At 52.9% G+C, this 14,002-nt stretch overlaps 1 protein-coding gene and 1 pseudogene across 1 annotated transcript; both read left to right on the top strand.

Moving 5' to 3' along the window:
- Positions 1–1,225: 1,225 nt before the first annotated feature.
- On the top strand, positions 1,226–2,192 carry LOC112897400 (ethylene-responsive transcription factor 4-like). The gene has a single exon (XM_025965688.1). It carries the CDS (start codon positions 1,367–1,369, stop codon positions 1,997–1,999), a length of 633 nt encoding a protein of 210 aa, XP_025821473.1. The 5' UTR covers positions 1,226–1,366; the 3' UTR covers positions 2,000–2,192.
- A 148-nt stretch (positions 2,193–2,340) lies between these two features.
- LOC112897398 lies at positions 2,341–7,998 on the top strand (annotated as a pseudogene).
- The last annotated feature ends 6,004 nt before the right edge of the window (positions 7,999–14,002 follow it).

The raw sequence follows: 14,002 nt of genomic DNA, 5'->3' as shown, positions 1-14,002 counted from the left end.
TGCGTCGACATTGTCAACTCATTCAGATTATCAGATGCCAGAGTACACAGATCTTCAGCTCAGGGGCCTTGTTGCCATTGCAATAGGAGAGGGCGCGTACAACTGAGGAGACGTGGACCGCGTCACGCTCCGGCATCTCTCCGCCCTGTCCCGGCCGGCAGCGGCAGCGATGCGCGGCGGCGGCGCGGTCAACCTCAAGCCCGCAAGAAGCGAGCTGCCGAGAGACGCGGCGGCGGCACGTTCCGCCCATCCCTGGCAGGCACGCCGGGGGCTTCGAGGCAGCGCACGCACCCGTGTCGTGTCGGCAGCCGCCGCCGCATCGTTGGGGGACTTGGACGGAGGAATAAAAAAATCGGGGCCTGGCCACTAGCGCTGGCCGCTAGCTATAGCTCGGCGTGGGCAGCGGCGACGACGCGTGTGGCGGGCGGGCGGGCACCGTCCGGTCCTGACAGCGGCGTCCGCGTGCAGATGCGCGCGCCGCCGCCTCCACCTGCCGCCAGCGGTTTTTAAAAAGTTCGCGGACCCGGCGGCGCGCGCCCGCCGCGGGGACCACACGCTACCGCGGGGTTGGGTGGGCCGGCAGGCGGCAGGAGCCGTGCCGTGCGCGTGCGGCGGCTCTCGCGGATTGCAGCGCACGCCCCGCCACCTGCATATCCCCCCGCTTTCCAGTTTCTTCCTTCTGATTCCGCCACTGGCTGCAAAGGAGATGAAAAATATGAAAATGAAAACATGGAGGGGACATAGCGCGGACGTAGAGCTTAATTGGTTTGGTTCCAAAATTGCTGCAAAGAAAGCTTGATACGTTAATTTTACGGAGATATTCTTACTACAACTACTACAAAGCTCGGAAGATCCCAACGGTAGCTTAGACCAGCACTCTCGTGATCTCGAGCCTCGTCAACAGCAGATCACGAGACGTCGTCTCTTGACCCGACGGCGGCGCGGTGGGCAACCTACCGATCGAGCTCAGCGCAGAGCGGAGCAGCAGACACGTTGGCTCACACGAGAAACGGCCCCGCAAGCCGACGCCACGGGCCGCCGCCGGAACGCGCTGGGGCGGCGCCGCGGGCCCCGCGCCCCACGTCCGGTCCACCGCCTGACCCAGACCTCACCATCCTTCCACCTCTCCCGCGTGGGCCCCACCCTCCACCTCACCCCGTCACCGTCACCGCCCCGCCGCCCCAGGGCCCCGGCCCCTTCTCGTGGTGTATATATTCCCGCGCCTCCCCAGCGGCATCCCCATCCACCCTCATCGCAAGCTCCAGCAGCAAAGCAAACAAGCGAGCGAGAAGCTAGCAGGCTGCAAGAAGCCAGCAAGCGGCGAGGACGTGAGCAGCGTAGCGAGATCACTCGGATCAAGCGATCCATGGCGCCGAGGAGGTCGACTTCGCCGGCCGGGAGCAGCAGCAGCGGTGGCAGCGGCAGCGGCTTGGAGCAGCCGAGGCTCCGCGGCGTGCGGAAGCGGCCGTGGGGCCGGTACGCGGCGGAGATCCGGGACCCCGTGCGCAAGTCCCGCGTGTGGCTCGGCACCTTCGACACGCCCGAGGAGGCCGCGCGCGCCTACGACGCCGCCGCGCGCAGGCTCCGCGGGCCCGGCGCCACCACCAACTACCCCGTGCATGCCCAGGACCTGAACGCGGCCGCGATTCCGGCGTCGAGAGCTAGCGCGAGCGGGAGCGCCGTCCTGTCGGAGGACGCGTCGTCGTCGACGTCGCGGGAGTCGCCGCTGGCGGTGACGGTGGCCGTCGCGGCGCCCCCGTCGCTGGACTTGAGCCTTGCGCTCCCGGCCGTGGCGGGGACGCCGTCGTCGTACCAGCTGTTCCTGGACCCGGCGGCGATGGTGGCCGTGGCGCCGGCGCTGCTGCAGTTCCTGCCGCCCAAGAGCGAGGAAGAGCAGAGCTTCTCAGGGTCGGCATCGTCGGCGGTGTTCGACGCGGCGCCGGCGGTGGGCCTGGGGCTCGACCTCAACCTGGCGCTGCCGGCCGGGATGGTGATGTAGAGACAGACAAATCTCAATTGGTCAATTAGCTCTAATTAGCTCACGGATCCAGATGTTCGTCAGGTGTAAATAGGCTGCAGAGATTTATTTGTGCATCTGCGCAGCCTTCTTTTCTTTTCTTTCTGTGTACCGACAGATTTTGCGTCTCGCAAACATGCGCCAACGCAAGAACGAAGAAACTTTGCCCCAGTTACAGTTGCTTGTCTCTCTCCCTTGCCAGACTCGAAACGTTGCCTCTCCCCGTTCACGAGTGCTCTGGATCGTCGCGTGCGGCCGATCGACCGTCGCGGCGACCCGGACGACAACGACCGGCGAGTTCCGGGACGCGCACGGGCACGCTCCGGAACGAGTACCCCTCGTGTCGCGCGTGTAGCAGGCGGCGGCGGCGGTGGCGACGTCGCGTCCGCGTCGCCGGGCGGGTAGGAGCAGGACGTGGTCGCGACTCGAGGCAGCGTGACCGTGTCGGCAGGGCGGCTAGGCTGGTGGACGGACGCGGACGGTGGAATAAAGTTATGGAGGCGACAGGCGAGGCGTGCGCGCACGGCACCGCCCGGGGCCGGCTGAGAGCGCGTGGCCTGGCGTGGCGGCTGCCGGGCGCTCGCAGTCCCAGCCCGAAAGGGGGATGCGCGGGCGTCGCTCTCGCGACAGCTCGTCCTGCCCCCACCGGACGGCCAGGGTCGGCGGAGGCGGATGCCCCCACGCGCGCGCGTGGGCGGCGGCTGTGGGCGTGGAGCGATACCGCGTGCGCCGCCGCCGCCGCCGCATGTCTCTTTATTCCATTCGGCGCGTGGCGCGGCAGCACCCCACCCACCAGCCAGCCAGCCGCCTGGCCAGCGGTCGCCGTCACCTGCCGCTCGGTGCCTGCTCCGTGTCTCCTTCCGTCTGAGCTGAGCCCGTGGACCAGAGAGAGAGGCCGTCCGGGCCCGATCCACCCACCCCGGTCAGGTGTGACTGCGCCGCCTGCGTGCTACCGTATCGCCACGGCGACCCAAACCACGGCGGGCACGAGCCGGTCGTGCCGCCGGAACCAAAGGCAGGCCCGTACATGTCGGGCACGCAACGGAACAACGGCCACAGGAGGAGAAAGAAACCGACGCGCCGAGCAGCAGCCGCCCACCGCGCCCGCCCGCGCCGGGTCGGCACTCAGACGAGCGGTGCCTGCGTGGCGGCCGTGGGGACGGTACGCCGCCGAGGTCAGCGACGACCCGTCCGTGCGGGAGGGCCGTGGACTTGCGACATCCCCGGGCCGCTGGATGGGCTCGCGAGTTTCAGTCCCCATTTCATTCGCGACCATTCAGAGTTTACGTCCTTCGATTCCTTGGGACGGATCGGATCACAGCCGCCCACCCGGCACCAACCATACATGGGCCACGGCCCACCAATGAAACACAGACCATGGTCAAAACCACACAGCAGCAGATTTGATTTAGACGTTCCGGTCGCGCGCCTTTCCTCTCTTCCCGCCACCCGACGCGCCTGCTTCTTCCTCTTGCTGCGTTGTGCGTTCAAGTGGCCGTGACACGTCACCGCGGGCCAGGCGCCACCACCAGTGGGGGATCCAAGTGTTCAAGGTAGGGAGGGCATATTTCTTCTCCATCTTCCTCCCTTCTTTCCCTTTCATCTTCCTCTTCTTCATCCATAGCAGAAAAAATAAAAATATTGGGAGGCTTTAAGGGAGTTCCATAGGATACGTGAGTAGGGGGGCTCGAGTCCCCTTACCGCCGGATCCACCACCAGCTGCAGAGGCCAACTATCCGCTACATGTTCCGGAGCCCCGAAGAGCAAAGTGCTGGTGCTTGTTCAAAATGGTATTTCGGTTTCTTGCTCTCGGTGTTGCAATTTTTGATTTCCATATGAATTGCAAATTGGATATTCTTAGAAAAGATAGGACGACAATACATTGTTATGTCAACATTTTATGTCTTCTTTCTTTCGGTTGCTACCTGCTCGCTTCGTCAACAAAATAAATCATTCTAGGATTCAAAATTTATCCTAGAAATAAATCATTCTACTCTACTTAGTATGTGCATATGTATGCAACAATTGGTTAGTGCTAGAGTAAGCCTTTTTATCATTCAAGAATGCTACATGTCATGTATGAGTGTTTTTTTTCTACAGCCACCGCTGACACGCTTATTAATCTGTCATAAAATTCTTAAAGTAACTTTTTAGGACGGAGGCGTCGGTTTGCGACGACGACGTATCGGAGTCCACCTCTGCTTACCCACGGCGCCCGGTTCCAGCCCCTGGTGTTCATCTTCTGCTCTCTCGTCGTCTCCGGTTTGATTGGTTCTTTCTTGGTCAAAAAAGGCAACAAGTTGCATGCACAAATGGACGACCAGCATCTGATCGATCTCATCCCCACAACTACATTACATGTAGTATTAGTATCAAATTAAAATTAATACAGCAGGAAGAAGAAATTAAAGTTAAACCATCGGCGGCATGGGGCCAACCTTTCCAGTTTCTCGCACATCGATCGTGCTGCTGCTGATCGCCTTGTCCGCCGGGAGCGCCACCGACCTCGCCGCGTTGCTGGCGTTCAAGGCGCGGCTCTCCGACCCTTTCGGCTTCCTGGCCGGCAACTGGACGCCGGGCACGCCCTTCTGCCGCTGGGTCGGCGTCTCGTGCGGCCGCCGGCAGCGCGTCGTCGCGGCCGAGCTCCCGGGCGTTCCCCTCCATGGGGAGCTCAGCCCGCACCTCGGTAACCTCTCGTTCCTCTCCGCGCTCAACCTCACCAGCACGGGCCTCAGGGGCGCGATCCCCGGCGACATCGGGAGGCTGCGCCGCCTCCGGCTGCTTGTCCTCGCCGGCAACGCCCTGTCAGGCGCCATCCCCGCCGCCATCGGCAACCTCACGGAGCTGCGGGTCCTGGACCTCGAGCTCAACCTGCTGACCGGCGCGATCCCGCCGGAGCTCAGGGGCCTGCGCAGCCTCGGCGTCATGAACGTCGAGACGAACTACCTCACCGGCCCGATACCCAACGATCTGTTCAACAGCACGCCGCTGCTGACCCAGCTGCTCCTCGGCAACAACAGCTTGTCAGGGCCGGTGCCGGCCTGCGTCGGCTCCTTGCCCGCGCTCGAGTCCCTCGTCCTCCAGGAAAACGACCTCGACGGCCCGGTGCCGCCGGGCGTCTTCAACACGTCCACGCTGCGCATCCTCTCCCTCGTCAGCAATGGCTTGCTCACCGGCCCGATACCGGGCAACGGAAGCTTCAGCCTCCCGGTCCTGGAGTGGCTGTCCCTCTCCGGGAACAGCTTCAGCGGCCCGGTTCCGCCGGGCATCGCGGCGTGCCAGCGCCTGCGAATGCTCGCGCTCTGCTTCAATTCCTTCGAGGGCGTCGTGCCGGCTTGGCTAGGCGAGCTGAAGAATCTCAACACCCTCTCACTGTCCCCGAACCAGTTCGATGCAGCTCCAGTCCCTGCTGGACTCAGCAACCTCACCAAGCTGAGCTTCCTTGGGCTCACATGCCAACCTGACTGGTCCCATCCCTGCCGAGCTTGGACGGATGCAGCAACTCTCGCAGCTGTATCTCGCGAACAATCAGCTGACAGCTGGGAGGGAACATGCTGGTTGGATCGTTGCCGCCAACAATCGGTGACCTCAACAAACTGGTGTTCCTTGAGGTCACAGAGAACCGCTTGGATGGGGATCTCGAGTTCCTATCTCCTCTGTCCAACTGCAGAAACCTGTCTACCCTTGCCATCGCCTCGGATCGTTTCACCGGGCCGGTGAGGTAGTTCGTCTCGACTTTCATGACTCAGCTTCAGGTGTTCAACGCAAGAGGGAACAGTATTGCTGGGAACAGCATTGCTGGTGGCATTCCGGTCACGATCTCCAACCTAACTCGCCTTGAGATCCTGGACCTTTCAGGGAACCAACTGCGTGGTCCGGTTCCAGATTCGTTGATGGTGATGGAGAGTCTGAAAGTGCTGGACCTGTCAGCAAACTCTTTGTTTGGCCCCATACCGTCGCGGATTGCGATGCTAGATCATCTGCAGAAGCTGTTCCTGCAGAGCAACAACTTCTCCAGTCCTATACCGGATGGCATGGATAACCTTACCAGGTTAGAACAGGTGATACTATCCCATAACCTGTTTTCGTCAGCTATACCGCCAAGCTTGTTTCAGCTCGGCAGCCTTCTCCAGCTAGATCTTTCCGGAAACATGCTGAGCGGCGCATTGCCGGTTGATGTAGGAGACAGTATGAAGCAGACCTACCACATGGATCTCTCGGCCAACCGCATGGTCGGAAGCCTCCCGGATTCCATCGGGCGGCTCCAGATGATCGCATACCTGAACCTGTCTGTCAATTCGTTCCAGGGTTCGGTTCCGGACTCTCTTCGCAACCTGGCCATCTTGCAAACTCTGGACCTGTCACATAACAGCATATCTGGAGCCATCCCAAAGTACCTGGCCAATTTCACCATGCTGGCTAGCTTGAACTTGGCTTTCAACAAGCTGCAAGGTCAGATACCGGAAGGAGGTGTCTTCTCAAACATCACACTGCAATCCCTGGTGGGGAACTCGGGGCTGTGCGGTGCTGTGCGCTTGGGGTTTTCTCCGTGTCCAAGTGAATCTCCCAGACGCAATGGTCACATCATGCTGAAGTATCTGCTCCCTGCAATCATCATCGCAGTGATTGGAGCTGTAGCTGCCTGCATGTTTGTTATGATTAGAAAGAAAGTTAAGAAGAATCATCAAGGGATTTCTGCCGGTATGGTTGACAATATGGGCAACCATCAATTGGTCTCCTACCATGTGCTCGTTCGTGCCTCTGAAAATTTCAGTGATGAGAACATGTTGGTGTCTGGGAGCTTCGGAAAAGTTTACAAGGCCCAGCTGAGCGATGGTTTGGTGGTGGCCATCAAAGTTATAAACATGTATCTGGAACGTGCTATTACAAGCTTCGATGTTGAGTGCCGTGTGCTTCGGATGGCTCGCCACCGGAAATGATAAAGATACTGAACACATGTTCCAACCTGGACTTCAGAGCATTGGTGCTCCAGTACATGCCCAACGGGAGCCTAGAGGCACTCCTGCACTCTGGAGGAAGACTACAACTGGTGGGGTTCCTGAAGAGGCTAGACATCATGCTGGATGTGTCGATGGCAATGGAGTACCTACACCATGAGCACTACGAGGTAGTCCTGCACTGTGACCTGAAGCCTAGCAACGTGCTATTTGATGAGGATATGACGGCGCATGTAGCAGATTTTGGCATTGCAAGTTTGCTGCTGGGTGATGACAATTCCATGATCTCAGCAAGCATGCCTGGAACAGTTGGTTACATGGCACCAGGTATGTACTAGCTATTACCACCTGACTCTTCCCCGGCCAATAATCTCACTAACAAAATTTGTGGTTGATCAGTGATGCTGTAACTTCTTGTTTTGTTTTTGAATTTCTTGAGCAGAGTATGGGTCTCTTGGAAGAGCGATGTGTTCAGCTACGGGATCATGCTCCTGGAGGTCTTCACTGGGAACAGACCAACTGATGCTATGTTCATCGGAGAACTGAGCCTCAGGCAGTGGGTCTATCAAGCATTTCCCGGAGATCTTGTCCGTGTCGTGGACCGACGCTGCTGCTTCTCCTACCAGTAGCCTGAATGGGTTTCTTGTGCCAGTGTTTGAGCTGGGTTTGCTCTGCTCGGCTGACTCACCGGAGCAAAGAATGACGATGAGTGACTTGGTGGTGACGCTGAAGAAAATAAGGAAGGATTACATCAAATCGATGGCAACGACGTCGAGCACTGCCCAGCAGTGATTCATCAACTTTAACGGTTTGGTTTACCTCGTTTCTCTATCCTTGTGAGGCATTGTACTGGCTATATGTGCAGTCGTCTGCACTATTCCACTATCTAACAATAGATATCTTTGAGCTTATTGACCGTGGTGGGCTATTGCAAAGGTATGTGCTACCTTGAGAGTTCTCATGCGCTTTTTCCCACGGGCGCTACAAACTCCTTTTGTCACCCACACCGTGGACAGAGGAACCTTCTAGCTTATGCTGCTGCTCCCTGCCAAGTTCTCAAACCAACACCAGCGATCTTACTGCATGTCAAAGAATACACTTGGCATTTTTTTCGAAGGGTTAGACGTGTCAGCTCACCAGTGTCCTTAGCATTTGAAGTCCTCCAGACAAGTGAGTGGCTCGGCAATGACTATGTATCACTCGCGTGATGTTAAAACTTGTATCACCCGAAGCATATGCTCTACGTAGGTGGAAAGAGTACGGCCCAGTCTAGTTACGGTCATCGCAGCGTTTCATGAAGATGCACATTAGATAGCATGTATGCGGTGCCAGACTGGCCGGATAAAAAACCTTTTTCTTATTCTTTTGTCCAAGACTCCGAGCGAGGTAGGAAGGAGCTGGACGTAGTTTTTTTTTTCTATTTCTTTCTCTCTTTTTTCCTTCTCCTTTTGCTATTTATTTATTTTCTTCCACTATTTCACTTTCCTTTCTTTTTTTTGCCCTTCTAATTGTATCCCTATACATATTTAGTTATTTTTTTCTTTGTAGGCATTCCTAATTCTTTTTTTCATAATTCAATATGTTCGTTTATTTATTTATTACTATGTATGCTAATGTGCATATAAACCAATGTGTTTGTTTTCCCTTTTTCTATTCCTATCCTTTTATTTTTTCTATTTCTTTATGGTTTTCCTTTTCTTGTAATCCTTTGATGTATAGTATTTATTTGTATTTCTGTTCCCTCCCTTTTTCATTCTAAATCCCATGTGGATATTTATTCTACAAATCAAAGCTCTTCTTATTATATATATATATTATATACTAATTTGTTCATATTCTGTTTATCTAAAAAGATAATTTGCTTGCGATGTGGATGCTTCATCATGTAAAATTATTTGTTTGTGTCTAACTAATTTGTTCTCCTATACAATCAAATATTCACGATGTTTAATCTCTTATTCGCAGTACACTATTGTTTGTACGCTACGTATAATCTTTTTATTTGTAGAAAACGATAGCTTGTTCGTATTGTTCCACCATCAAAATTAATTATTTTATTTTAAGAAAATGTTTTATAAAGAATATTTTGCAAACATAAAGAATCATGGTCTTGTTTTGAATGTATCTTATAATAAAAAACATGATGGTCAATCTGAGTTTATTTTAGATGCTTGGTTTAATATCTATAGAGTCTTTTTTATTTTGGAATTTGTATGGACATGGGTGCATCACTATCTTTATCTTCTCTTGCATGCATATACCAACTCTCACTCCCTTTTAGCTGGCAACGCTACACAATAGTAGTCTCATAAATAATAAAGTATACATGGATGAGCCGGTTGTTCGCAGCGGATACATGCATGCGTGCAACCGCGCTGAATTACTGGGCTGCCGATCCATCTAATACCGCTAACCGCTTCATGTGATGACTTGTGGCGACACGTATGGCCGGGCCCGCACCCGAGTGGCTCGGCCCACCAGCCAGCCGCCTCGCCTGCGGCCACCCTCACCGGCTGCTGCTTGGTGCGAGCTCCGTGTGCCCTTCCGTTCGAGGCTCTGAGCCCGTGGCCGTAGACTAGAGGAGGACACGAACTGAGTTCCATACGATCATATCGCTGTGCTTTCTCTTCTTTTATTTCAGTTAATATATATGTAGTTCATACTTTTTGCATTTCGATATGTTTTGTTCCACGTGATATCTATATTTGTTCCACTAGTTAAATATATTTTAATCCATACGATCAAAACATTTGTTCCACATAATATGAGTCTGTGTTCTATGCATATCCACATTTGTTCCACCAGATCAAAACATTTGTTCCACATCATCACATCTATTGTTCCACCCGATATGAGTTCTTGTTCCATATGATATCTATACACATATGCTCATATGATTTTCAATTTCTGTTCACTACAAACAAAGTTTATCTGTTGTAATTATTATTATCTATTCTATTGGAACAAGTTTTAAAATTTTATGTGTTATATTTTGCATAATTATTTGCACTTTTTTCACATATAATCAATTTGTTCTAATACAATTAAAAAAAGCGGTTTCTAATTTAAACGTTCCTATCGCGCGCCTTTCTTTCTCCCTTCCCGCCACCAAGGGCGCTTGCTGCGTTGTGCGTTGAGTGGCCGTGACACGTCACCGCCACCGCGCGCACGCTCCGCGGGCCAGGTTCCGCCACCAACTCCAAGGCGGTGGCCGGCGGGCATGCATGCACGAGCACCGCGCCGTCGATGGGGGTCGCCCCCGTCCGTCCTCCCGTGACCCGAAACAGCGGTCGAGTCGGCCGCCGAAACCGAACCGGGCTAGCTCAGCCGACACGCTCGGCTCAAACAGTCGCGCTGCGCGCACGGGGCCACTCTTTCCCCGGCCGCTGGAGATTCTCGGACACGCCCCCAAGTTCCATGGGCCACCGCCCGCGACGAGCGCGAGAGGCAGGCGGAGTCGTGTCGACGGAGCAGCGGCAAACACTACGGGAAACGGTTACTTTGCCGAGTGTAAAAAACACTCGGCAAAACTCAAAAAACACTCGGCAAAGGCTTTGCCGAGTGTTGCACTCGGCAAAGGGCACACGGAAGAGAGATTGTCGGTAAAGGGTTCTTTGCCGAGTGCATTTCGTCGGGCACTCGGCAAAGTCTTTGCCGAGTGCAAAGCGCCGCGCTCGGCAAACTTTAAGCGCCGTGACGGAACAGGGATATGACGGCTGGTTTGCCGAGTGCCGAGCGTTTGACACTCGGCAAAGGATGTCACTTTGCCGAGTGTCAGATGCACGGCGCTCGGCAAAGGATGTCACTTTGCCGAGTGTCAGATGCGCGGCACTCGGCAAAGGAGGTCGCTTTGCCGAGTGTCAGATTCACGGCACTCGGCAAAGTGACCTCCTTTGCCGAGTGTCTGATGCTAAGCACTCGGCAAAGATTCTTCACTCTTTGCCGAGTGTTTACACGCGGCAAAGATTCTTCACTCTTTGCCGAGTGTTTACACTCGGCAAAGATTCTTCAGATTTCCCATTTTAATCTGTTTTTTCGATTTCATCCACACATATACATATATATCAGAAAAATATTATATCATCACAAAGAACACCAATATCACATCTATATCACAAATGTCACATATATACTACAAACACAATTGATTCACATACATATCCCAAAGTTCACACACGTACTATTATTACAGATCATAAATATGCATGTCTCACAATATAGTCCACAGATGTTCAAAAACATAAAAAGTCTATCGAAACAGGATAAGTGGTAAGAATCATGATGAAGACCTCCAATCCGGCGACCTCCATACCGGCGTAGTTGGAGAAACATGAGGGTCATTTGAGGCCGCCGATTGATTCTGCAAAGAGGAGAAGCGATCCCATGTATGAGACAAAATAAGTAAAGGTCAGACATGGGTAAAACTTATCCATACTCACAGGAGTAGAAAACTCCGCAGGAGGTCGAGGTGGTGTAGCGAACAACGAAGGTGGTGGAGCTACACCCGTTGCGGCACCAATAGTCTGCATGTAGGCAAACATATCCCTCATCCTGTGCTCGTTCTCCAGACGTAGCCTCCTCTCTTCTTCTAATTCGGCCTACAAAATTTTCACTCCAATGTTATGATAATACAAAGAAATGGTATACAATAATCAATGAACGACGAATAAGAAATGACCTGGAGTGCCTGTATCCGGTACTGTGAAGTGTCTTGCCGAGGTCGTATGCCTGGGCTCGCACTCGTGCTCCTTGCTCTAATCTGAGATAGAGTAGGAGTAGAGGACGAGTCGATTGCGCTGTCGGCAATCCAATACCGCCCATGATTCTTACCTCCTCCAACCCTCATGACGAATTCTCCGTCAAGGTCCTCGGTGGCCGGATCAAACTCTGGACCATGGACCTCCCTTGCCATCGTTGTGTACGCATTGAGGCGGGTATGGACCATGGGGTTGCTGTATGCCTCGGGCCCGTCCTCCGGATTGTAGTTGACGTCAGACGTCACCTTGCCCTTATGGGACATAGCATATGCCTTCAAGAGGGAGCAAGGCTGGCCACCATGTGACGACGACTGCAAGAAAACAAGCAAGACGATTAATAATCATGCATAATTGAGTTCAGGAGAAATAAATTCATTCGCGTACCCATGCTTCTGCGTATCCGCTGAGGCTGCGACTGCCTTGATGGTGTGTTGCACCTGGCATCAACAAACATCGCTCCCGACAAGCGTTATGCGACTCCTCCCACTCGTCGGAGCACCACTTCTGCACCATCTGTCGCCAGCAGTCTTGATGCCCGAGGCACCAATAAGGAGTCGTCTACAGGGCATCAAGTATTTGAAATATTCGAAGATGAAATTAAGCCTGCTTAATGTAAATCAGAATGCATATAAAATTTTTTATTTACCTGCAAGTACTGCTCCTCAGTCAAAGACATGGTTCTTGCTTCCATTTTGGTGACCCTCTCCCCAAGAACGTTGCCGTGAAAACTAATAATGGCCTGGATACGCGCCTCATAGTGCATATCCACGACTCGTTTCTTACATACTTTGGTGGCCACCACATCAGCTTTGTCCTCAAATCCATGCTCACATCTGAAGAAATCCTGCATGAAAACATGGAAACACGATGTATACCATTCATTTTTTTAAGAATGTGAAATGAATGCAATGTATTTAGCACTTACCCACAGCTCTTGTTTCACCCGCTCCGCCTTGTTGTTGAATACCCTGCCATCCCGATCTTCAGCATCAGGGGCGGCGGCGTAGTGGTCGAACGTATAGGCCGGCTCCATCACTCCACCGTACTCAACCAGGCCAGGGAAGTGTTCCCTGCAAAGAAGACCGAGGATACCATTGACGGAGCGTTTGTGAGCAGCACCTGCACTCTGCACAATCGTCCAGGACCTGCACAAATGATTTGGACTTGTTAATAGTTTCAAATTTGAATTTGAACATATAACAAGAAAAAAAAATATGAAAAGTTACTTACTTTTCCCCTTCGGGTCGAATCAACGGGCGCCTCTCACGAGGTATCGGTCGTTTAGGGAGACTGGCGGGACCTGTACATGTGATTAAGAAAAATTATTAGTAGACGCTCGACTTTGACTATGAACGTATAACATAAAGATGCAATGAAAACATATAAAGGTTCTTACCTCGCAAGTAGACGCTCGGCGAACTAGAGGCACCAGAACCAGAGGCGGTCTGCTGCGCCTCGTCCTCCTCCTGCACCTCCTCCTCCTCCTCCACATGCACCTCCTGTGCCTCCTCCTCCTCCGTCTCCTGTGGGGGCACCTGCGGCGTCCCCCTCCTCCTCTCAGACGACCCAGATGTAGCTGACCTAGCCCTCTGGTAAAGCGACCTAACGGTCCTCAACCCACTGCCTACCATCTTTGTTCAATCACCTGCAATTAAGAAGAGTAAAGTAATTAGTACATATAAACAAGACGTACTTACAAAGAGATGCAAAATAAATTAAACATAAATGCATAATAATATAGTATTACATTGATTAAAAATAATCTTCATAATCGGGATTAGCTGGATCATAAGTCTCATCATCACTATCAATCAAATCATAATCAACAGTATCCGAAGGATCAACGTCATCATTGGCATTGCCTAAATATAATCGTTCTAGCATTTGTAGTTCTTTCACATTTTCGACCTCATCCTCCTCCTCATCAACAACCGTTTCAACATCCATTCTGTCCGCTTCGGTTAAGTCTATCTCAAATCGCCCTTCTAGCCCCTCTTCTTGAAAGAATTCTCCGTCATATGTGTTTGGGTCTAAATTGTAGTCTTCATCGTTTGGAACAGGTACTTTACCGTGCGGTGATACCTTATGCACAACATACCAACCCTTAAGATGCTCTTTGGTTTGGCACGCATATGGGAGATAATAAATTTGTCTAGCCTGTTGGGCCACAATATACACATCGTCTCCAGGGAAGACGGAATCCTGTCAAATTTCCACTAGCCCAAGATTAGAATATGTCCGTCTCGTTACTTCAGGATCAAACCAATGAC

This window comes from Panicum hallii, chromosome 6, assembly GCF_002211085.1.
Source record: "Panicum hallii strain FIL2 chromosome 6, PHallii_v3.1, whole genome shotgun sequence".
NCBI lineage: Eukaryota > Viridiplantae > Streptophyta > Magnoliopsida > Poales > Poaceae > Panicum > Panicum hallii.
The sequence above is the reverse complement of the archived record's forward strand: the minus strand, read 5'-3'. Positions and strand labels throughout refer to the sequence as shown.

Excerpts from the sequence above, each read along its gene's own strand:
- LOC112897400 (XM_025965688.1), top strand. The coding sequence starts at position 1,367 with ATGGCGCCGAGGAGGTCGACTTCGCCGGCCGGGAGCAGCAGCAGCGGT.